Source organism: Pongo pygmaeus, chromosome 2 (genome assembly GCF_028885625.2).
Source record: "Pongo pygmaeus isolate AG05252 chromosome 2, NHGRI_mPonPyg2-v2.0_pri, whole genome shotgun sequence".
Classification (NCBI taxonomy): Eukaryota; Metazoa; Chordata; class Mammalia; order Primates; family Hominidae; genus Pongo; species Pongo pygmaeus.
This window is the reverse complement of record NC_085930.1, coordinates 139,637,213-139,662,056: the sequence shown is the minus strand read 5'-3', so window position 1 is coordinate 139,662,056 and position 24,844 is coordinate 139,637,213. Positions and strand designations below refer to the sequence as shown.

The following is a 24,844-nucleotide window of genomic DNA, read 5'->3' as shown; positions in this document are numbered from 1 at the left end:
AATTTCATTTGGGACTGCCAGCAGGTTAAAGTCTTAAGTCTTTAACATTAATGTTCATTTTTAGTCAATGAATAGTTAAAAAGTTCTCAAATCTTCATATCCTCTTGAACTTGCCCTTCTAAATGATCCTCAGACTGCAATTCCTAGTTTGCAAATAAAATAATGCAATATGCATCATACTTCAAGAAAAGATGATGATGTCGAACTAACATGCTTCTGGATCTTTTCCCTGCTCCTTTCAACCTTCTTTATAATTTCTGCCACTATGCACACTGATGAGGTGAGACCCAAAAGAAACAACAGATCTGCAAGAGAAAATAAGTTGGGTTTTACATTTCTTTGAAACTTACAGTTGCAAAGCTTAATAGCTTACATTTTTCTAGCATTTTAACACAACTTTTTTTTTTTTTTTTTTTTTTCTGAGGCAAAGTCTTGCTCTGCTGCCCAGGCTGGAATGCAGTGGCATGATCTTGGCTCACTGCAACCTCCGCCTCCTGGGTTCAAGCCATTTGCCTGCCTCAGCCTCCCAAGTGGCTGGGATTACAGGCATGTGCCATCATAGCCGGCTAATTTTTGTATTTTTAGTAGAGATGGGGTCACCATTTTGGACAGGCTGGTCTTGAACTCCTGACCTCAAGTGATCTGCCTGCCTCAACCTCCCAAAGTATTGGGATTACTGGCGTGAGCCATGGTGCCTGGCCACCACAGCTTTCAAATACATTGTTTCACAACTATTCCATAAGGCAGGCACAATCACCCTCAGTTAAAAATAAGAAAAGAAAAAAAGATACTAAATGACTTATCCAAAGTCATATAACTAGGAAAGGCAGCAGCCAGAATTAGAACCCAAGTCCTCTGACCACTTTCCCTGAAACCTTATGTGGCTAGCTTTTAACAGTATCACCAACAAAAGGAGTTTATTTCATAGATTACACAGCCCTTTAAAAAAGTACTGTATCAACAGTAGTAGACAATTTGAATGAAAATGCCTATCTGAAGATTAAAAATTTGATATTAATATGTTCTATTTCAAAGCACAGAAGACTTGTCTGTACAACAGTATCCACACTATCTCAATTCTTATTTACTGCTTGGAAAATTGCAGCTGTTTCCTTAAAATGCCATTTTTTTAAAAAGAGGAAGCAATGTGAATATGGAATTAAAATACTGAAATTCAACTAGTTCAATTTTAAGGTAAATTTTAACTCATAACAAAAAATACAGTGACACTGTATAACTCCTTTTCATAAATACCCAAATTGAGAACTCAATAAAGGATAGCATTACTGTCAAATATATCATTCCTCACACTTACATAGGAAACTAATTTTTAAATGCACTGTATTATACATTTAATAAACGGTAATGTAAGAATAATGTGTAATTTCCAAATAGTCTTTATAAAACATTCTGCTATTTGGGTCAGACTGACATTTTGTGAAATTAGAATGTACAAACAAGAAAGAATAATGAAATTATTAGTTTACTGAAAATTCTAACTTTAAAGAAGAGAGCAACTTGGTTTTCAGGGAGATGAAGTCTAGTTTTCTCTTCATACAAGATGGCATAGTACATAAAAGTTATAAACTATACTCTAGAGCAGGTTTTGATTTGCTATATTTGAGAATCACATAATATGATTTTTATAACAATTGATAACCTATAAAAAAGCAAAAACCAAAACCCTGGAGTTAGGAGAGTAATTCCTCTGAGATTCCCCAAGTGAAAAAATAGACTCCTTTTTCAAATCAAGTGAGTTACTCATTTTGCTATTGTAAAATAATTTTAAAATTAAAACAAACACATTAGAAAATATGATTTATCTAAAATATATAAATGATAAAGATAACGTTTTCTTTACCCAGTATGCTTAGGCTCTCAGTCTGAAAAACCTTCTGAAGTGGAGGAAAGTAAATAACCAGTAATTGTCCCATGATGGATCCAAGAACTGCATAGCAAAACATTTTATTACTGCAGAGTCCAATCTCAAACACAGACTTGGTCTGTTGGCAGAGCAGAGAGTTCAATTATTACTCCTTGGTCACAGAAATAACTTCTTTATTATATTCACTTCTAATTTTTAATAAGCAGTATCATTTTATCACTGAATTGTGCAATGTCAATTCTATGAAATCTCTTAAATTTTACTGTTGTTTTAGAATAATTCAGATGGAATAAAAGTAAATATTAAAGTAGCTTTTATTTTATTTATCAAGAAAAGGCTTGCTTAAAAAAAAGTGACACTACATAATTTAGACCATAGAAAGAAAAGAAACCTTCTTTTAACATCCCAAACATCAAGAAACTTTATTTGTATTTTGCTAAATCATTTCTATACATTCACTAAGGCAGATAATCTAAAATCCTTTCTTGGAGAATGGACCTAATTATGTGTGTACTGAAAAAGTAAAACTACTTTTCATAAAAAAAAAAAAAAAAATTACAGCTTCTTCAAAAATTGGTCAATTAGTGAGAATTCACTGTACTCAGAAGTTCTGGCATGGCAAATGGTAATATAGTTAAGGATTCATAAAGTGCTTTAAAGCTGAAATGAATAGTCATGCCTCAAATGAAACTAGTTTTTAAGGACAATATGCTCTAAAAAAGTACCACAAAGCTCTAGCCCATTATTTTCTATCAAAACACTTAGACCAAGAAGCAGCAGTCACACCTTAAGATACAACAAGGGAAGAAAAGCAAAATTAGAATGTCCTAAGGTTTGACAGAGTGACAAGAGTGATGGGAAAAAAAATAGACACAAAACTTCTCATGTACTCCTAGCAATCCTGTCTTTTAAAATGAGATTAATAAAATCTCAACAGAACCTATGAGGTTTCTTCTATGCTCAAATAATGTTACCACGATCTATCTTATAGCTATAGCCAGCTAAACCCAGATGACAACATCTGTGAATTATTAATACTTTTATGTTCTAGTCAGACATAAAGCTTACCTCCCACAAATGCCCCATCCTCATTGTGACCAATGGCACATGTTTATAAGAAGGCTGTGTCTGGGGCTGCAATCTGTGGCTACAAAATTAAGCAAAGCTAAAAACCCATAATCTTTTCCTACTTATTAGAAAGCACTCTACTCAAGTGAGTCAATCAAGTCAATCAACTAAGATCATGTAAACATACCTGGGATCTGGAACTTAGTGCATTGAACATGTCAAAAAACACAAAGCATGTGAAGGTCATTGTTGTGTCTCGAGGTGTAATCACATTGTCTCGTAGCTGTCAAGAGGCAATAACAAAATTACTTTTCAGTGGCTGAATTTAATGGATAAATCGCATGCTTTTTAAAAAATATAAACATTTTCTTTCCATTAGGAAGAAATAGCTTTAGCCTAACATATGAAACATAAAAGCTACCCAAATTTCCTATAAATCACCTAGTGAACAGCTGTAATCTACATAATAAAAAGTAAAAAAAAAACTTCTCATGAACTATGTATTAGATATTAAAATACTGTTATTATTTAAAAATAATAAAGTGGCTCTATGATTTTAAGACTCAAATTTTCTAACTTCTCTCTAAATTTTCATGTATTTTTATTGTAACTGATACTTCTCTGCAGATTCATTCTAATACATGAATCAATAATTTTATTTATCCATAAAGATGGAAATCAAACTCTTTTAAAATGTTCTCATATTTTTCACTAAAAGAGCTCCCTTAACTTCCCAGCCTTCTGGGTAACCCATCAAAATAACTAAGAATCCTATCAGATATATAGAATTCATGTTAATATAGCAGCTTGGCCAGTGAATATACCTCACGCCAGAAGACAAACAAAGTCCCACAAACAATGATTATTGATGAAACAAGTATTTTAAGTATCAAGTTTTTAGTCAAAATGCTGTCTTTCCAGTTGCGAGGAGGTTTACGAATGACATCTTTATCCACTGGTTCTACTCCAAGGCTTAAAAACAAACAGAAAAATAAATTACTTTCAAGTTTTAAGGTTTGGATTTGTTACTTTCACAACCTCACTAACCTCAATTATTCAGCAAACTAAATGCTTTCTTATAGAAACAAAATGTTGAATCATAAAATGCTGGCTGATTACGCAAAAATAACCACTGATTTTGTCACTTTTTCTCTCCTATCTGTTTGGCACAATTTGATAGGGGATAGATAATTAACTTTCAAAAAACCATCCAATTCATTTACATGTAAGTTTACCTATTTCAAATATGGTGTGAAATACATGACCTACCAACTGAATTTTGAAATATCTTTCATATAAAGAGGTTTTAACTGGGACGATTTGCTGGAGTGGCCAAATGACATCTATCACTCAACTACCCCATTATTATTAAATTTTTTTAAAAGTTATGACACTCAGGTCCTCTAATACTTTCCCAAAGTCTCTAAAACTGACAGTAGAACCTAGATAATAACACTGAACCCAGAAATTTCTCCATTATATCCAATTCTTAGAAATAAAAGGCTTACTTACTTCCTGAGGACAGGGATAGCACCTATTCCTGATCTATTTCTCAACCTTAGGCTAGGCATCTAACAATGGAAAGGCTCAGATCTACACTGCATGCACACTCAAAAAGAATTAATAAAATACACACATCACACAATTTATAACATAAATGTTAAAACATTTGCTGCAAAGTTTTCCAACACTGTCCATAAATCAAGTTTTAAAACTTAATTAACAGGGTAGTACACATTCCTTGTCTTTCCAGCTCATGCAAGTAAAAAACTCGTACCTCTGAGCTGGGGGTCCATCCATAATAATATTGATCCACAAAATCTGCATGGCATTGAGAGGATTAGGAAAGTTCATTAATGTAGCCAATGAGATTAAAGTTAATGCTGCTATACTCCTGTTGAAAAAGAGAGTCATTTAAAAATATCAGCATAGTAAATCTGTTGATTCTATGATACCACTTTTTTAGCATTTAAAAATCTCTTGTTACTACTATGCTTTTAAAGGAAGACTGTTTCAAGTAAACTATTCTTCATTCATGTGGACATTTTAAAGCTAAGGGTATTTTAACAAAGGATTTTCAAGACGTTTAGACAACAGGAACAAATAAAGAATTTTTATATCTGCATGATAATTTCAACAATATTTTGGTAACTGTTTTTTAACTATACAATACCCCTTCTACTTTTGGAAAAAGATACCAAGAGGAAACAATGAGATGTGAGCTATTAAATAAATCACAAAGATTTATATATTTTGATGATACAGACATCTAATTGTTACATTTACAACCTATTTATCATGCCATTTTAAATTTCAGAATACAATAAATTTTCTTTTTGGAAAACTGACATATGAACAATGCTCAGAAATATAAGGCAGAGAAGTTTCTAGGCATTCTGCTTAAGTTCTACTTTTCATATAATTTATCCAGAAGACCCATGGTGACAAATTTCTTGCAAACTTACGTGCTCAGCTGGAATCTAACGAAATTTTTAATGTTATTATAAATCCCTTTACCCTCTTCAATTGCAGACCTGAAATTTAAAAAATAAAGATGAAGTGAGAAAATATTATCATATAAAAATGTATCTATACTAAAACACTGTAGAGCTAATTTTGAAAATAAATTTCCAACCGGGCACTGTGGCTCATGCCTGTAATCCCAGCACATTGGGAGGCCGAAACTGGCAGATCACCTGAGGTCAGGAGTTCGGACCAGCCTGGCCAACATGGCACAGTGAAACTCCGTCTCTACTAAAAATACAAAAATTAGCCGGGTGCAGTGGCGCATGCCTGTAATCCCAGCTATTCGGGAGGCTGAGGCGGGAGAATCGCTTAAACCCAGGAGGCAGAGGTTGCAGTGAGCCGAGATCACACCACTGCACTCCAGCCTTGGCAACAAAGTGAGACTCTGTCTCAAACAAACAAACAGATAAATAAATAAAATAAAATTCCAACTAATACAACACATGTATCAACATGGAAACATTTATTTTAGCAAAGAATTAAAGTCAAGCCTAAGCTCTACCTGAACTAATTTGTCACAATATTAAAATTCTTATTCTGAAGAAGATATTTCAACATTAAAATCATATATTGTCTCTCCACACAAGAGAAAATACTTCACATTCATAATACATAAAATGATTTTTTTTTTTTTTTTGAGACAGGGTCTTGCTCTGCTTCCCAGGCTGGAGTGCAGTGGCGCAATCTTCACTTACTGCAGCCTCGACCTTCTTGGCTCAAGCAATCCTCCCAACTCAGCCTCTAGAATAGCTGAGACCACAGGCTCACATCACCACTCCCAGCTATTTTTTTTGTATTGTTTGGAGAGATGGGTTTTGACATGTTGCCTAGGCTGGTTTCGAACTCCTGGGCTCAAGTGATCCATCCACCTCAGCCTCCCAAAGTGCTGGCATTACAGGCATGAGGTACCATGCACAGCCATGATTATCTTCTTCATCTTCCTCTAAGCTCATTTTTCTTACTGGTACAAAATGCAGAGTAAAGGATTAAACTAATGCATGTCAGGAATCAAATGGCAATGAGATATATAAGAATTATAGAATTTAAGCTACGTGTTGCTCCTACACATCAAGTAGATCACATGTTGCAGAGGAATTAAATAAAGAACATGGTTTACAAGGATTCATATAAATTCTCTCATTCATTTAGCTGAATCCAGGAAAATCTATGCTTTTTAATCAACTCCCCATTTCTTCTAAGATTTCTATATAATTATAATAATGGAAAGAAAAAACTCATATCCTTGCAAAAGCTTGGCAAATACTGTGAGTCCTAAGCTCCCAAATGTTTCCCTGTAGGCCAAAACAGAGTAATAAAGCAGCCTGGAACATATAATTGGAATTTATCACTAAACTCAGGTCATCCAACAGGTGGCTACCAAAAATATAAATAAATAAATGGGATTCACATGATCCCCACCTGAACACTGTGAAACTGACACCACCATGTATTACACTGGAGTCTTAAATCGATTGGAAACTGTGGCTGACACAAATAGAGCTATTTAAATTTAATAAATTATAACATTAAATGAGGGCAAGATGAATAAATTACTGATATAAAAAAACAGGTATGGATGTAAACTTCATAATTTTCAATATGTATTCAAAGGCCAAAAAAAGAGCCATACATATGCATATTTCTCACTACCTGAATTTAACTAAAATAAAGGCCATTACTATACCATCATATTAGTGCCCAGAAAAAGGCGACATGTGGCTGACACTTGGCAAATATTTCTTAAATGAGGGTCCTGCCATTTACTATGCCTGTTCCAGCCACACAAATCATCTTCTTCAGACCATAAAATAGGATAATTACCCTAGAAAAATGGTTTAGTTTACCTAATGTTTAAATACTAATTCTTTTCCAGTTGAATTCTCTAGGGGTGGGGGACAGGAAAGGATAGGGGAAGATTCTCTGATAGGCATTCACTGAAACAAAGCTTACATTATGGTTTGAAAATCATCATCCACTAGGATCATGTCTGCTGCCTCTTTGCAAACATCTGTACCAGTCTGGCCCATTGCAACTCCAATGTCTGCAGCCTTCAGAGCAACTGCATCATTTACTCCATCTCCTGTCATGGCTACAACTGAACCGTTCTTCTGTAGCGACTAAAGTGGAGCAAAGGACAGGGAAGAGGAAGGAATTTTGATAAAAATGTTGCTTCCATACAAAGCGATAAACAAATCCTCCCTAATTTTTTTCACATAATTAAGATTAGAAATAATATAGACCACCCATTGTTCAATGAACTTCAACAAATGGAGATCTCAGTAAGATAAAGCTTAGAAAAAGTTGCTACTAATATTCCCATCTGCGAGAACTGTATCTCTAAATTCTGTTCTTCAAACAACTATACAATGATTCTCAACCAGGGGCAATTGTGTCTCCCAAGGAACATCTGACAATGTTTGGAGATGTTTTGGAGTATCATAATTTGGGAGATGTTACTGGTACCTAGTGGGAAGGGGCCAAGGATGCTGCTAAACATTCGATAACATTCGGGGCAGCCCTCCACAACAAGGAATTACCCAGTCCAAAATGTCAATGGTGCCAAGGTTGAGAAACTCTGAACTAAACAATGGCTGGCTATCATGATTAATAACTTAAGACCATTAACTACTGGATACTATATCAGTTGCTTTAAATATATTTGACTAATTAATATAAATAATCATAGCCTTTTAAGTATTGTTCACACTATCACAACACTATTTCCTTGCTGTATTTATTTAGTTTCTAACTAATTACTGCTATTTACACTGGGATGACTTGGTTATGGACCCCAGTTAGAACATTCTTTTATACTGTCAAACTGTTTAAAGAAGGCTGTATTTGCAGATACTTCATTCAAGTTTTCTTCTACATCTTATGCCAACTAAATTCTCTATTAGTGTTCCTATGTCAAGCTCTTACAAAAAAAACAAAAAAACTGTTTTGCTTCACAGTATTTCTGACCTCGATGCTCTACTCCCTGTAATGCAAACATAACAAAAGTAAAGTAGCAGCATTTTGTATACAGAAATAAAACAATCTGATTCTTACACACTCACCTTAATAATTTTCATCTTGTGCCTTGGGCTAGCTCTGTAAAATACTGCAACCTGTTAAAATACAAGATACACTAAAAACCTTCAATATTAAGATTTCTACAGAATAACCCATACATTCATAACTAATGATGAAAAACTCATCAATTTAAGCTGTATTTAATTTGCCACTGAGATCAAGCTTAATTAATATGCCATATGTTAAGACATTCATCTGACATGGTCATTTCAATCTTTACCAAAGGTACCACAGGAAATACACAATCTAAACAAGTCATCCAATTTATACCATTATGTGTAAACTCTGGAGAGAAAACAGCCTTATTCTTGAAATGTTCCAGAGACCAAAAAAAGGAAAAATTCTCTTGCGTCTGCTTCTTACGACACTTGCATACAACTTAAAATAGCCTTTTCCCTTTGTTCTGTCTTCAGGAGCAATAAAGAACAGCTGCTTCTCAGTGTCTGTAGAGCCATTTTTTACAGTGTCAAGTGCCTGCTCATTCCCTTTTACTCAGGTTAACTCATTAGCCTCTCTTCCACTGTACTTCTAAATTGCTTATATGATTTTTATCTCTCCAAAATACATATTTAATCCTTTTTTCTGACCCCATCTCCTGATCTCCTGAAATCCTTTCACTGTGTCCCAACAAATCTCCTGTATTTTTTACTCTTTTTCACTTTGCTCTAACCTAGTGTTTCCACAAAACACTGCCATCCCTATAATTTCCTCAAATAGTACCACCGGGGAAGCCTAGAGGTGGAACATGGTATCCTCTATTCTCCCTTCATAAAACCTCAGTTCTAAATGTCAGATGAGACTGTAACTCACTAATTGTAGGCATTCACTGCTCCAGAGTTCACAACCCCTCATTTCACAATGATTTTAACTTCTGCCTCACTGTCATGTCACTCTCTTCAACAATATTTACAAGTTATGGTGATTTCAATATACATAATACACCATTCTCTTTCCTATTCTCCTAGAGGATTAGTTCATATTAGTTTTCTCTCCTCATACCTGCAATCTATCCCCTTTCTCTAGCCTCCTTCTCAGCCGACCACCTTGCTTTCTACTTTGGAGAAATCAGAATCAGAAGAGAATTTCCACAACTCCCCCAACTCAGTATCTGTATCCAGGAACTAACCTCTGGTTTTACTACAGATGAACTGAATATGCATCTACTGCAGGTCAAAGATTCTACCTTCTTACCTATTAAGACCATTACTCCAGAAATTCTCCTCCGTCCTGTGCCAAAATGTTTTCCTCACTGCTACATCTTTACCATCAGTATACAAAAACATGTTGTCCCTTCCATATAAAAAAAGAAAGAAAAACCACTTCTCTTCCCTTCCCATTTCAGCTGCCACCCTTTCCCTTTTTTCTCTTTATTTATTTTTTTAAATGGAAGAGGAAACATGTTTGTATACTGATGGTAAAGTGCAGCAGCAAGGAAAAAATTTTGATACAGGAACAGGGAGGATTTTTGGAGCAGAGCTCCTTCGCAAGTTGCCTATACTTGCTGTCTCCCATTCTTTCTGAATCCATCCCATGATCATACTGTTACCACAACTGCAGTGAAACACGATTCATGACTTTCAAAGACCTGCACCACCACCACCACCACCACATTGCTAATGCCTACAGTCATTTCTCATCTGACTTAACCTCTCAGCCGCACCCTAACGTAGCTGATTAGTCCCTCCTAAAACACCATCTTCCCTTGGCTTCCACCACCACCGATACTGGTCTTCCTCCTACCTTTTTGGCTGTTCCTCTTGTACAGACTTCTCCTGATCTCTCTTGATGTCTAGATGTTGGAGCACCCCAGGGCTCAGTTCCTTTCTCTATAAGAGGTCTCAGAATTCCCTACAGCTCAGGTGAGCATTCCCAGGCACATGGCTTTGGATTTTACTTACATGCATTTTTTTGAATGCATTTTTATCTGAAGCCCAGACATTTCTTCTGAAATCCAGATCAGCAAAACTAATTCCCATCCCTACTTCACATTTCCTCTTAGATGTCTCAATCTTTCTCCTTCCTATCCTCTGTTAATGAAAAGTACATATGTGCAGTTGCTGAGGCTCCAAATTTTGGAAGCCATCCTTAATTCCTCCATTTTTCTTATGTGCCAACAAGCAGTTTGGCAGCAAATCTTGTTGACTCCACTCACAAATATATCCAGAATTCAACTACCTTACTCCAAAACCACTGCCCACACTCTGGGCCAATACCTCCAAACTGATTTTCTTATTTCTGCCCTAGTTTCCTGCAGTCAATTTGCAACACAGTAGCCAGAGTGGCACTGTTAAAACAGAAGTGAGATCACGTGTCTCTTCTCAAAACCCTCAAATGATTTCACATCTCTCTCAGAACAAATGCCAAAGTCCTTTATTATCTACCGGGTCCCTCATGAAGTGCACACCTCACTGCACTCCTATCATTAATCTTTTCCTGACTGAACTACACTGGCCTCCTCATTGTTCCTCACACATGCCAGGCACACTCACTCCCAGCCACTGCCCTTGTCTGGAATGCTCTTTCCTCGGATATAACATGGGTCCCCTTCTGTCAAATAGTACCTTCTCGGTGAGGCCCTCCCTAGTCATACTATCTAAAAATTTCAATCTCCCTCTCTAATCATTCAAATTTTGCCTTTTTTTGGGGGGGGGGGTTGCTCTTAAGCACTTATCTAACATTATATTCACTTATCTTCTAAGACTCATGAAGCCAGAAATTTTTGTCCTATACCAACAGCGCTCTATAAAAGACAAAATGAATGAACAACTGAATAGATCTCAGTACTACCATAAAGATTGTTCCCTGGTTCTTTCCTTTTAATAAAGATCTAAATTTTAAAAAGGTATTATTTTCTTAAACAAAAGACTCAGCTGCACTGTAATATCACATTACTGATTATCCCTAGGCAATCCAAATATCATGAATCACATAATTTATATTTGGGAAATATCCTTTCTTTCAGAAAAGTTCAAAAATCCATTCAGAAACTCTTCAGTGTGTCTTTAAAAAAAAGACTGAGTTACATATATATCCAAAACATACTGGTAACCTTCTAAGTGAAAACTCTAATTACTGCAGAAATTAATCATGTAGCACACAGCACTGAAATATAACAAGTGTTTGGCAAAAGCTGCAAAATAAGTTAGCAAAGAAAGGTCTTGACTGTGAGTTGTCCATGTACTTTGTGTGTTGAACAAAGAATTGAACACAACACACAAAGGAACAAAAGAACGAAGCAACGAAAGTACAAACTTACTGAAGCAAAAGTACACTCCACAGAGTAGAATGGGCTCAAGCAAGCGGCTCACGAGTCCCAACTAGAATGTTCTTCAGGGTTTTTTTGTGTTTTTTGTTTGTTTGTTTGTTTTGAGATGGAGTTTCACTCTTGTTGCCCAGGCTGGAGTGCAATGGTGCGATCTCGGCTCACCACAACCTCCTCCTCCCGGGTTCAAGCGATTCTCCTGCCTCAGCCTCCCAAGTAGCTGGGATTACAGGCATGCACTACCACGCCCAGCTAATTTTGTATTTTTTAGTAGAGATGGGTTTTCTCCATGTTGGTCAGGCTGGTCCCAAACTCCCAACCTCAGGTGATCTGCCCACCTTGGCCTCCCAAAGTGCATTACAGGCGTGAGCCACCACGCCCAGCCATTTTTTTGTGGGTGTTTTTTTTTTTTTTTTTTTTTTTTGAGATGGAGTTTCGCTCTTGTCGCCCAGGCTGGAGTGCAGTGGCACAATCTCGGCTCACTACAACCTCCGCCTCCTTGGTTCAAGCAATTCTCTGCCTCAGCCTCCCAAATAGCTGGGATTACAGGTGCCCGCCACCATACCCAGCTACTTTTTGTATTTTTAGTAGAGACGGGTTTTACCATCTTGGCCAGGCTGGTCTTGAACTCCTGACCTTATGATCCACCAGCCTCGGCCTCCCAAAGTGCTGGAATTACAGGTGTAATTCCGTGCCCGGCCTAGGGTTTTTATTAAGTTAAAAGAATTTGGTAACACTCCTAGGTGCCCTTTAGAGGCCTCCAATTGGTTACACCCTATGAAGGATTAGCCTGTGACCAATCAGAGACTGAAGTGGAGACTTGGTGCCCAGCCAATCAAAGGCTGAAGCAGAGACTACTGTCTTGTTATCACAGGAGTAAGGATGTGGCCTAAATGCTGCCTAATCTTGCCTAGAACTGGCTGCATCTACTGTTCTTTTACTTATGCCTTAACCCTTGATTACCCTAATTCCCTATTCTCCTGCCTCATTTCTCCCTGAGAGACATGATCCCCATAAATCTTTATGGGAGGCAGAGGCACTGAGGATCAATTTTCTGTAGCTGCTTCTTGCTGGTCGTGGGTGTCATCCCTGCCTGTTGGGGATCATGGCTGTCCCGAGGTTAGGTGGGTATCCGTGGGTTGCAGTGAGCCTTGTACTTGGTGGTAGAAAGTGCAGCTGGCTTGATCCAGTTGTGACAGTTGGGTATTTTGGCCTCATTTTAGATTTGGAGGAAGAGATAAAAATTATCAAAGACAGTAGAACAAGGCCACATATTTTCAGAAGCAACCTATAAGGGGTATTTTTCTCTTCTTATGAGTCCTCCTTTTCAGTGTCACATCTGTGGTCAGCACTCACAGTTCTTTTGATGGAAATTAATAGACAAGATGTACTAGGGAAAGGAAGTTACAAAAAAAAAAAGAAAGGAAAATATTAAAGGAGAGGTTAATGGAAAAGATGTGTCTTGCATTAGAATAACCTACCGAAGATCATCAAATCTTCTAGGACAGATTAAAGAAAACTAATGCACTGAAGAAAAATAAGTGATTGAAATAAAGATTTACAACCTATTAAAAATTAGACAATATATGAATTGCAAGAATAATATGGGGACTTGGTGAATAGATTCAGTAGAAATATAAATGGAAGTAATGCTGTAAAAATCAGAAAAAGAAGAATGAAAGAGGATGACCACTTCTACCAATGGATCAATGGAAAATGTAGGACACACTAGAAAAAGTCATAAATGGAAAACACTGAGAATTCGCAGACGACTTAATAAACAAGCAAAACTGAGTTTCAGTACTACTTTTTAATTGGCTCTAGGTCAAAGTACATAGCAACACTCCATATTCCAAAAGGAGAATGAAATGTGTTCGAAAGAATTATGAAAAAGGATGGCTGAAAAATATTTTAATGAGGGGCAGAATTAATATGATTCTAGCACATGGGGGAAAACCTCAACAAGCTAATGATTTAGAACAAAAGGTCTGTTTTATTTGTAACAAAAATAAAAGTTATTCAAACTGATGTCAAGCAAAAGCAGCAAACTGTCTGAGTGCAGTGGCTTATGCCTGTAATCCCAACACTTTGAGAGGCCAAGGTAGGAGGATCACTTGAGCCCAGGAGTTTGAGACCAACCTGGGCAACACAGCAAGACCCCATCTCTATAAAAAATAACAAAAGTACCTAGGCATGGTGGCACATGCCAGTAGTCCCAGCTACTCAGCAGACTGAGTCATGAGGGATCACCTGAACCGGGGAGATCACCTGAACCCAGGAGGAGTTTGAGGTTGCAGTGAGCTATGGTCACACCACTACACTCTAGCCTAGTCAACAAAGCGAGAGACTCTGTCTTAAAAAACAAACAAAGAAAAGCAGAAGACGAGGCTAGGTGCAGTGGCTCATGCCTATAATCCCAGCACTTTGGGAGGCTGAGGTGGGAGGATTACTTGAGCCCATGAGTTCAAGACCAGTCTGGGCAACACATGGTGAGACTCCATTTCTACAAATCCTTTCTTTCAAAAAAGTTTAAAAATCCATTCAGAAATGGATTTTCTTTCTTTTTTTTTTTTTTTTAAATTACCCAAGCATAGTGGTGAGTACCTACAGTTCCAGCTACTTGGGAGGCTAAGGCGGAGGATAGCTTGAGCCCAGGAATTCAAGGCAGCAGTGAGCTATGATCGTGCCACTGCACTCCACTCTGGGTAATAAAGCAAGACATCATCTCTAAAAAAATAAAATAAAATAAAATAATTAAAAAGCTGAAGGCCAAATAAACATTGGCTATAAAAGCGTCACATGAACACAAAATGAACTGGGGAAAAAGACAAAATGAGGGTGGGGACAGTCCTGCTACCCTATTGAGACAAAAAATTCACTAATAATATTCGGAGAAAAGACTTAGGTATTCAAAAGATACAAAATACCTGGGAGGGAGGGCTGGTATTTATAGAATTCCACTCTAAACTAGGATGAATTTAAGCAATTCAACGAGCTTCTGACAGGGCTTAGGTCTTATTTTGTTTTAGTCTCCTTGGAATAGCATCAGAGTATCTGCTGTAATTAATGCACACACAATCTACTTGGGAAACCCCGACAATGTGATTTGTCCAGGCTGATGATGTAATTTGTAATTAGTTTCTTTCTTCCCTAACTACCTTTAGGTTGGTTTCCAGAGTTCACCATAATTTTTATAAGAGAGCCAGAGGACGAACTGAAGAAAGCAAATAAAATGAATATTTCATCACCTTTAGCATCTCTGAGAAGTTATGCGAAAGTCTAATGGTAAAATGTTTAAGTAACTGCAGATTTCACATACATTTACTAATACTCTGTCCCAATACCACTAAAAAAAATCCAATATGGGATTTATTCAGAAATAAACATCAGGAAGAGATTACCAGGATAGGACATGCACCAAAAAAAAAAAAAAGGCCCTATTCAAATATATAAACACCTTCCCCACCCCAAAAACAAAGCAAACATCCACACTGCCCCAGTTCTCTGGGTGGCAGTGATCCCAACAGTCATCTATGATCCCCACATATTGGGATCATAATCTTGAAAGATGCAATACCAAATGCCATAATCCCACATGCTGAAATCCCTAAAGATCAAAATCCCTAAAGTCTAAACTCCTGAAAGCCACAATCACAGGATAGGAAAATTTAATAGAGAATGTTCATGTTAGTGTACATCGAATCACAGAATTTCAAAAAGAGCAGTGCCACGTAGAAAATGAATATGAACATACTCTGACAGCCATGTTCTTAAAGAAAAAAAGCAACTATTCATCATGCTGCAAGACTTCAAAATATAGTTAATGATCGTGAAAGTCAGCCAGCTTTTATGGACTATCTCCATGCAACTGTCCATCATCTATCTCTGTAATATGCTTTTCCATGTCATATTTTCTTTGTAGGTTTTTTGCTGTTGTTATTTTTTTTTTTTGGGGGGGGGGCGGGTGGGGAAAGGAGTCTTGCTCTGTAGCCCAGGCTGGAGTGCACTGGCGCGATCGAGTGCACTGGCGCGATCTCAGCTCACTGCAACCTCTGCCTCCCAGGTTCAAGCGATTCTCCTGCCTCAGCCTCCTGAGTAGCTGGGATTACAGGCGCCCACCACCACGCCCAACTAATTTTTGTGTTTTTAGTAGCGATGGGGTTTCGCCATGTTGGCCAGGCAGGTCTCGAAATCCTGACCTCAGGCAATCGGTCCACCTCAGCCTCCCAAAGTGCTGGGATTACAGGTGTGAGCCACCGCGCGCCCGGCCATTATTTTTCTTTTTTTAGTTTCCTTTTCCACTATTTTAAATTGTAAGCATTATTTTTTACAATTTGCTATGCTATGTATTTCACCTTTGCATCATTTCCAACACTGGAAGCATAAGTTATAGAGACTTAAAGGATTCTAATTTGTTTTATGTATGTTTTGCAAATTTGACTTCACGAAAGTGCATGATCACAATGTTGACTTTGTATGTAAGCATTGTACGTGTATGTAAAAATGTTGAAACTTCCTCAATAAATGAACAGATGTCCTTTTCATACATCTGCATTTGTGAAAAATAAAAATGACCCACAGTTATAAAGTGGGGTGCACACAATTACACCATAGTGACAGGTGTTTATGCATTTCCCTTATGACCTATTTCTTTATAAATACAGTTCATATGCTCATAACAGTCCTATGTTATATCTGTCTGTCATATAATATGCCTGAGTGTTTATGCTTGCAAATGCTTGCAAAACTATGTAGGTTATTTATTATTGCTTATTTTGTATAAAGTGACCAAAGAAGCATTTTCATGTTTTTATGTTTCTCAAATAAATTCCTTCTTAAAAATGTAAATTATTTTATTTTAAAATTATTTTTTCCAGAATTAGATTTCTAGGATTTTGATCTTTGGGGACTGTGGTTTTTCAGGATTTTAAGACTTTATGGATTTCAATCTTTCAGGATTTCAACATTAGAGATGACATCTTTCAGGACTATGATTGGCTCTCTCTGAAAACAGCATTCATGAGTGATTAGAAGTTGAGAAAGAAAAAATATGGATAAGCAAAACAGTGTATTTCTATTAGTAACAACATCCAAAATCTAACCACTTGCTAGAGGATGAGGGAAGTGGGGCTGGAAGTCTAGGAACTTAATGCTTCTGTATGAAGTGTAGTTTATGGAAATATAAACAGAAACCTTTTCAGAGGACAATTCAGCAATATATGTTAACGGCCTTACAAATGTGTTGAACATTAGTCCAATCCTTTCACATGTAGGAATTTAGTGTATAAAAATAATCAGAGATGTATATGGATAAGGGTAGGGGTAAAAAATAATAACAATAATAATAATAATCAGAGATGGGTACATCTTAGGTTCAATAATATTCAAAGAAACAGCAAACAACAGATGAACTCTGGAGCATACAGACCTGGATTCCAGTTCCAACGCCAACACCACCACTTACTAGCTCTGAGACATCAGCCAAGTCTCCCAAGTACTCTGGGCCTCAATTTCCTCATCTATGAAAATGGAATTGCCTGTTTCTTAAAAAACTAAATATACTCTTACCATATGATCTGATTCAGCAATTGTGCTCCTTAGTATTTACCCAAATGAGCTGAAAACTTATGTCTACACAAAAACCTGTATATGAATGTTTAGAGCAGCTTTATGTATAATTGCCAAACCTGGAAGCAACTAAGATGTCCTTCAAAAGGTGAAGTGATAAACTGTGGCACTTTCATACAATGGAATATTATTTAGTGCTCACAAGAAATGAGCTACTAAGCCAAGAAAAGACATGGTGAAATCTTAAATGCATATTGCTTAGTGAAAAAAAGCCAGTCTGAGAAGGCTACATATGATATTATTCCAACCATACACATTCTGGAAAAGGCAAAACTACAGAGACAGTAAAAAGATCAGTGGTTGTCAAGGATTCAAGGGGAGTGGGGAGGAATGAAAACGTCAAACACGGGGATTTTCAGGGCAATGAAACTACTCTGTATGAAACTCTAATGGTGGAGCGAGACTGTCTCAAAAAAAAAAAAAAAAAAAGAAATTGTAATGGTGGATATATGTCATTATGCATTTGTCAAAACCCTAGAAAGGTACAACACAAAAAGTAAACCTTAATGTAAACCACGAAATAAGAATGTATCAATATTAGCTCATTAATTGCAATAAATATACTACAGTAATGCAGTCTATTAATATGAAGGGGAACTGTGTAGGAGTAGAGGGTAGAGATGGAGTAGGAATATAGAACTCTGTGTTATCTGCTCAATTATTCTATAAATCTAACACTGCTAAGAAATAACGCTTATTAATTATTAGAATTTTTAAAGCGGCAATGCCTATTTTTTATAAGGTAGCTATAAGAAGTAAATTAGATAATGTAGGTAATACATGCATTGGCAGATAGTAAATGGTTGCTATTGTCATTATCCTTAAAGGAACATTTACAGTAGTAAAAAGAATAGAAGCTCAAATTTCAACAGGAAAATGGTTATGTAACTCTCTCTCTCTCTATATATATATATACTGTGCATTTATACACACATACACATGGTATACTCAAAATATTGTACAGCAATTAAAAACATGTTTTCTAATAATAATTGATTTCAGAAATGCCAAAGTTATGTAAAATGAATGTTCAGAATTATAACAGTATAAAGTAGCAACCAGGTTTTGTTAAACACATTTTTTTTAAGTCATAATAGGTTAACTTATTATGGATACTCTGTGGATGCATAACCTGAGTGTGGGTTAGATTACAGACAACTTCTATTGTAGCTCTTACTTTTCTATATTATTTGATTTTTCTATGTTGAACATATACCACAAATGAATAAATTTTCTAATCAAAAAAGTATAGACATACCTTAAGATGCAGAAACAATTTAAGATAATTTCATATTCTGAATATATAACTTGAAGTTGTAAGTGTAAAATAAATGAAAGAGGAGGTAGCACATTTTATTAGTAACAATGGATGACTACAAAATAGCTAATAAATTCTAGATAAGTGCTTATTTTGAAGGACATACAAATAGATGTGCATATATAAGTTAACTAACAATAAACCAAAAATCTGAACTGTCAGCAACTGGGAAGACTGCTGCCCACCTCTTATGGGGCACTTCCTATGGGACCTGGGTACCCACAAACCAGGCTTTGATAGGCCCCTTACAAGGCAGCCCAAGTTAATAAAGTAAGTTAATCTCATATCAGGGAACCTGGCTTTAAAGAAGCTACTGTGCTGTGGGGTAGGAGATATCTCTCTTCCTACAAATAATTTGTTAGAAAAGCATTATAATCAAAAGTAAAAAAGTATTTCAATGGAAAAAGGATAGTCTTTTCAACAAATGTTGCTGGAATAACTGAACATCTATATGCAAAGAAAATAAACCTTAACCCATTACAACATATACAAAAAAAAATACACTCAAAATGGATCACAGACCTAAGTATAAAACCCAAAACTATGAAACTTCTATAAGAAAACATGAAGAAAATCTTTGTGAACCTGGGTTAGGCAGGGAGTTCTGAGATACCAAAAGCATAGTCCATAAAAGAAGAAACTGAAAAACTAGACCTAATCAAAATTAAAAACTTCCCTCTTGGAAAAGACACACTACCAACTGGAAAGAAACATTTTCAAACAATTATCTAATAAAGGACTTGTATCCACATTATATAAAGAATGCTCAAAATTCAATAATTAGAAAACATAATTTTTTAAAAATAGGCAGGGCAGACACTTCACTAAAGAAGATATATGGATGGCAAATAAGCATATGAAAAGATATTCAACATCACTAGTTGTGAGGGAAATGCACATTAAAATCACAGTAAGATACCATTGTACACTTATCAGAATGGGGGATGAGGGCAATGACAATCCCCTGTGCTAGTAAGGATGCTGGACTATTAGAAGTTCCAGGCACTGCTGGTGGGGGTGCAAAATAATAAAGCCATCTTGTAAAACAACTTGGCAGTTTCTTATGAAATTAAATATACATTAAGTGTATGACCCAGCAATTACTCACAGATATTTACCCAAGAGATACGAAAATTTATTTTCATGCAAAAGCCTGTACACAAATGTTGACAGCATCTTTATTCATAATCATCAAAAAGTGGAAACAATCTAAATGTCCTTAAACTGGTGAATACATAAGGTACACCCATAATAGAATATTACTTTAAAAAACAACAACAAACTACCAATACACACAACCAACATAGATAAATGTCAAATGCATTATGATAAGTGAAAGAAGCAGATTCAAAACCCTCATTCATATGGTATGATTCAATTTTTAGTGCATTCTAGAAAAGGTAAAGTGACAGAGACAAAAAAAGAATTAGTGGCTGCCAAGTCCTGGAAGTAAGGGGAGAAGGTAACCACAAAAAGGCATAAGACAATTTGGGGGGATGATGGAACTGTTCTATATCTTGATTGTGGTGGTGGTTACAAGACTGCATGCATCTGTCAATGCTCAGAACTATACACTAAAATGGGCGAATTTTACTATATGTAAATTGTACCTAAAAAAAATTACATACTCATGCTAAAATTAAAATTGAACAAAAGAGTAAGAAGTATAAAGCAATGATCTCTCTCCATCCTCTAATTCATAAATACAAGCACTGTTAATTTCCACAGTACTTTTCTCAGAGGAAATCTGGTTCTTGCTAAAATTAATAATTTTGCACTGATATTCATAAACATCATATCATAAATAATCAATGATAAGACTAATTCAATGATAAGACTTCATTTCAGGATTTGAACCAACAAATCTGGTGGTTATTTAAATCCCTGATGTTCACAATTAAACAGTTTCATTAAGATAGTAGTAGAAATGGTAACACTTAGAATAAGGCCTTTCAGTCCAAAAGGCTTTAGTTTAGGCCTACCTTTGGTACTATTTGTGAAAGCTGCTGGACATCCATTGCATCTATTTCTTCTCCTGAGACTGACTGGGAAGTTTTGGAATACAATCCCAGACGACTGGCTAAAGCGAATGAGAGAGAAAATGTAATAAACCAAATTGTTTTTGCTTGACGGGCTAGTCAACATAATGCTCATTTAGTATGATTTGTTATCTATTCTCTTTTGTTACCTACCAGTAATACAAACCTATCTGAATCAGTATTAAGTCTGGAGTTTTATGTTTGACTTTCATTTTTGTTTAAATATAAGAATAAAGAATTTTCAAGGCTGGCCACGGTGGCTCAGGCTTGTAATCTCAGCACTTTGGGGCTAGAGGATCGCTTGAGCCCAGGAGTTCAAGACCAGCCTGGGCAATATAGCAAGACCCTGTCTCTACAGGAAAAAAAAAAGAATTTTGACTATTTAAGCTAGCATACCTAAGAATTGAAACTAGGCCAATCAGGTTCTGCTCAGCAGCTGAAATGTAATGAATATCAGAGTGCATTTTAAGTACAGTGTCCAAAGCCAGACAAAATGGTGGTGGATCTGTGGTAATCATGTAGTTATACATAAATGAAAATAAACATTGAAAAGTTATTCTTCCAATAATATCATGTTCCTAGTGACCTGTTCTTAGACAATATATAGTTTGAAACTCCTGGACTAGCCCCTCTCCAAATAAGAATTAATAGAATTTAGCCAACTGTTAAATTTATCAGTATGAATTACAGTTTAGAGGCTCTGGGAAATTAACTTTCATTCTCTTCTTCGCTCTTATTGTACTTCTTAAGGTAATCTTAAATAGCATTCAAATATAGGTATACATGATGAAAAACAAATACATATAACAAGCTATTTTCTTCCAAATTATGCACAAGTCTGCTTTGAAAATTATACTTAAGTTGAAAGGAAAAGCTAAGTTTCATGTTTCCTTTGACATTCATCATCTAGTGTCTTTATTCTGTCATCACAGTGATCGTGAGATTAAAAATAATTACCCTTCTGTGAACCAAATACATGTGATTTCATGATTTAGTTATGCATGTCAGTGTTATTACTTTTTAAACTATAATCAGTTTTGCCAACTTTATATATAGATCATGAACAAAACCATAAGTCGATTTCAATTGCATAATCTCAATATTGCATAAACATATTCATAACTAATAGTTCACAAAATTATGCACCATAGTATTTTAAGAAAAACTAACGAAAACAAAAGAAAGCGTCTAGTTATACCGATTGCAATTGCAGTCTCCTGTGAATCTCCAGTAATCATTTTTATTGATACTCCTGAGGCAATGAGTGTTGTAACAGCTTCTTTCACACCAGTTCTAGGTGGATCAATGATTCCCACCAAGCCAAGAAATGTCAGCTGTCCCAGTTCAGGACCAGAAGCCAAAGCAAGAACTTAGGAAATAATAAAATCCAAACAACAACAAAAAAAAGTGAGTCATAAAAACATCAGAATTTAGTAGATACAAATTGGAGACAGTAACACTTCTTAAATAAATCACTTAAGACTATAATGTCATTTGTAAAATCAAAATGATTACAGACTAAAACATTATAGTTTAATGGTTCTGGATAAAGGGTCCCTTTAAGCTGTTTTGATTAAAAAGAATCAAACTAAAGAACTGAAGGGCAGAGTAGGCAAGAGACAGAAAATGAACAATATTTTCACATAGTAACCACATGCAGCTACTTTCAACAGGAACTCTGCCTCTTTAAAAAATAGAATTAATCATTTAGAGAAACTATGGGTTTGTTAGGCTTTAAAGTCAATTTTTAACAGACAAACACCTTTGAAGGTGGCTTCTAATGGATCTTCATCTTTCCATTTCCAAGATCTCCAGAAAAATTAAACACTCTGAAGAGAAGGCTGTATTAATTAATTATACACAGCCTGTAACAACTTTGTACATGAAAACTCCTGGAAGGTAAAGCTAATTTGGAAAGTGGTTGTAAAACCATTAATACCAACAACAGTTTGGATTCTTTTACTCCTTCCATAACATGAACAGACATTTCTTATTTGTAACATTGGTTCCCTAAGAGTATGTAAATCATCCCTAAGAGTATGTAAATCATATTACATACTCTAAGAGTATGTAAATCATATTATTATTTCTACTTATTTCCCTGTCATCCTTGGGCATGTAAGATGTAGTACAAAGTACTTTTCATTTCCCAAATATCATTTAGCTTGCTTTCAGAATTATGGAACTCCGGTAACTACTTTTATTAACCAAAGGGATGTACCTGCATCTGAGATATTAGACTGAACAACTTGTAACATGCACATACAAACTAAACATAAATAAGTCAAGAGGAGACTGAAAAGCCCCAGAGAGACCAAAGAAACTATCTATTCTTGGTCAAGCAGAAGGTATGAAAGATTACATATGCTCAAAAAAAATCAAGGTTAAATGCAAGTAATTCTACTTTTCCAAAGTAATAGTCATATACCTAATTATTTATGTAGATGAGGGCCCCAAAGGCTTTCACCCTTGAGAGAATGAGCCACTTCACAGTTCCTGGTGTTGGGATAGAGGCTGATGGTAACAGAAGGGGATAGTGACAAAAATATATGTCAGCAAATCCTGAGACAGAAAGATCAGCTCTGCACACTCCTAATGGAGGGGTGGCACTAGTCTAGAGGTTAGTATCCTGTATTTATTTGCCTCTTTAGCACCAATGAAAATCTGCTGCTACTCTCTGAGTCAAGAATAGGTAAACTTTTTTCACGTGGAGAGCCCCTGACATAAAACAAAATAGCATCAAAATTAAGAACCACAGTATTTTAAGAAACTTAAGTTTTATAAGATGTAATGTAAGTACATATCAACTGAGGTTTAAAATCTTTCTGTTCTTCATTATGGTAATCTCAGGGGGAGGATGGAAGTGGAGCACAAGGGTAGATAAAGAAGAAAAGACATGAAGCAAGAGACAAATGAGCAGAATGTTTCCCAAAACCCTGTGCAACAAAAACTTTCCCCTCTACCAACTCTGGTCTACTTCATAATGTTACAATACAAAACACACATGCACAAACCTCTACAATCCTTCATATGAAAAGAGTTAGTCAATATAACGAGGCAGGAAAACTTTGTTCCAGAAACTAAGAAAAAGACGGAGCATATATTAGACCTTCAAGACCTCTTTAAGTCCTCTAAATCTATGCCACTTTAAAACCTCTTGCTATGGGCTGCTAAGAGTAGCAAGACTCTGCCCACTTCCCTGTCTTTTTTTCTCCACTATTCTAATGCTTTATTAATAGCTGGAAAGAAAGCCAACAAACTGGAAGTGATGACATCCCAGAAGTTCAAACGAGGAAAGAAGGTTCACATTTTGTCCACCAACAGTCTTTTTAAAAAATAAATAAATAAGTGCATCTTAGCAAAAGTAAATTTAAAAAGAAAGGGTCAAAGCCCCAGAATCAGGTGAATCAGGGGAGTAACAGGCCCTCTGCACCACAGTCTTCCCAGGATTGGCTCAGTGGAGCTGCCATTGCCCCTTCATACACAGGCTTTATCAATCAAAACCCTAATTTTGTGGCAGCAAGGCCTCCCTGCAGTGCCCCTTAAGTCTCTGAAACTCCCACTTGCTCTAATGATTATAATCCTGGGCCAAGCCTTAACTGTCATTCTCTTTCCCTAGCTGAGGTGGAAAGTTGAGGAGTGTAAGGGGAACAAAAGTGTTACCCTGAGCCAGAGTATCTGAGCTTCCAGCAGCTGGGGACACCAAACAGTTTGGTCTGCCAACTGTTCAGAAGAGAGTGAGGGTACAATGTACGAGGGCACCCCCTGTGCTCAATTATCCAGAGTGTCAGCTGGCATTTGTACATTTGGCTTGATAAAAACATATCAAAACCCTGTGGTTTCAGAGACCCTGCTATTCTTAGGTCTGGCCCAGGTAAACCAGAAAAGAGGTTCCTACTGCCCCAGAACTGACGCTGGGAGAAAGAATCTGCCTTGGCTTCAGGGGTCCAGAAAGCTTGAGGACTGAGGTGGGGGGATCCAGAGCATGTTCCAGATTCAGGCCTTTGGGATGAAACCCCAGAAACTCTAGAACCTGTCATCAA

General features: G+C 36.3%; 1 protein-coding gene across 7 annotated transcripts in view; it reads right to left on the bottom strand.

The window, feature by feature from the left end:
- ATP2C1 (ATPase secretory pathway Ca2+ transporting 1) overlaps positions 1–24,844 on the bottom strand; it is a 160,082-nt gene that overhangs the window by 15,150 nt on the left and 120,088 nt on the right. For 4 of the 7 annotated variants that reach the window (XM_054483251.2, XM_054483257.2, XM_054483253.2 and 1 more), the window contains 10 exons: positions 22,000–22,170; positions 20,745–20,842; positions 8,539–8,589; positions 7,430–7,596; positions 5,419–5,487; positions 4,731–4,847; positions 3,778–3,925; positions 3,141–3,236; positions 1,862–2,003; positions 181–305 (listed from right to left, as the gene is read on the bottom strand). In XM_054483251.2, coding sequence (XP_054339226.1) covers positions 181–305; positions 1,862–2,003; positions 3,141–3,236; positions 3,778–3,925; positions 4,731–4,847; positions 5,419–5,487; positions 7,430–7,596; positions 8,539–8,589; positions 20,745–20,842; positions 22,000–22,170 — 1,184 coding nt within the window. The remainder of the gene's footprint in view (positions 1–180; positions 306–1,861; positions 2,004–3,140; positions 3,237–3,777; positions 3,926–4,730; positions 4,848–5,418; positions 5,488–7,429; positions 7,597–8,538; positions 8,590–20,744; positions 20,843–21,999; positions 22,171–24,844) is intronic. The other 3 variants (XM_054483252.2, XM_054483256.2, XM_063661297.1) reach the window with 1 other exon arrangement.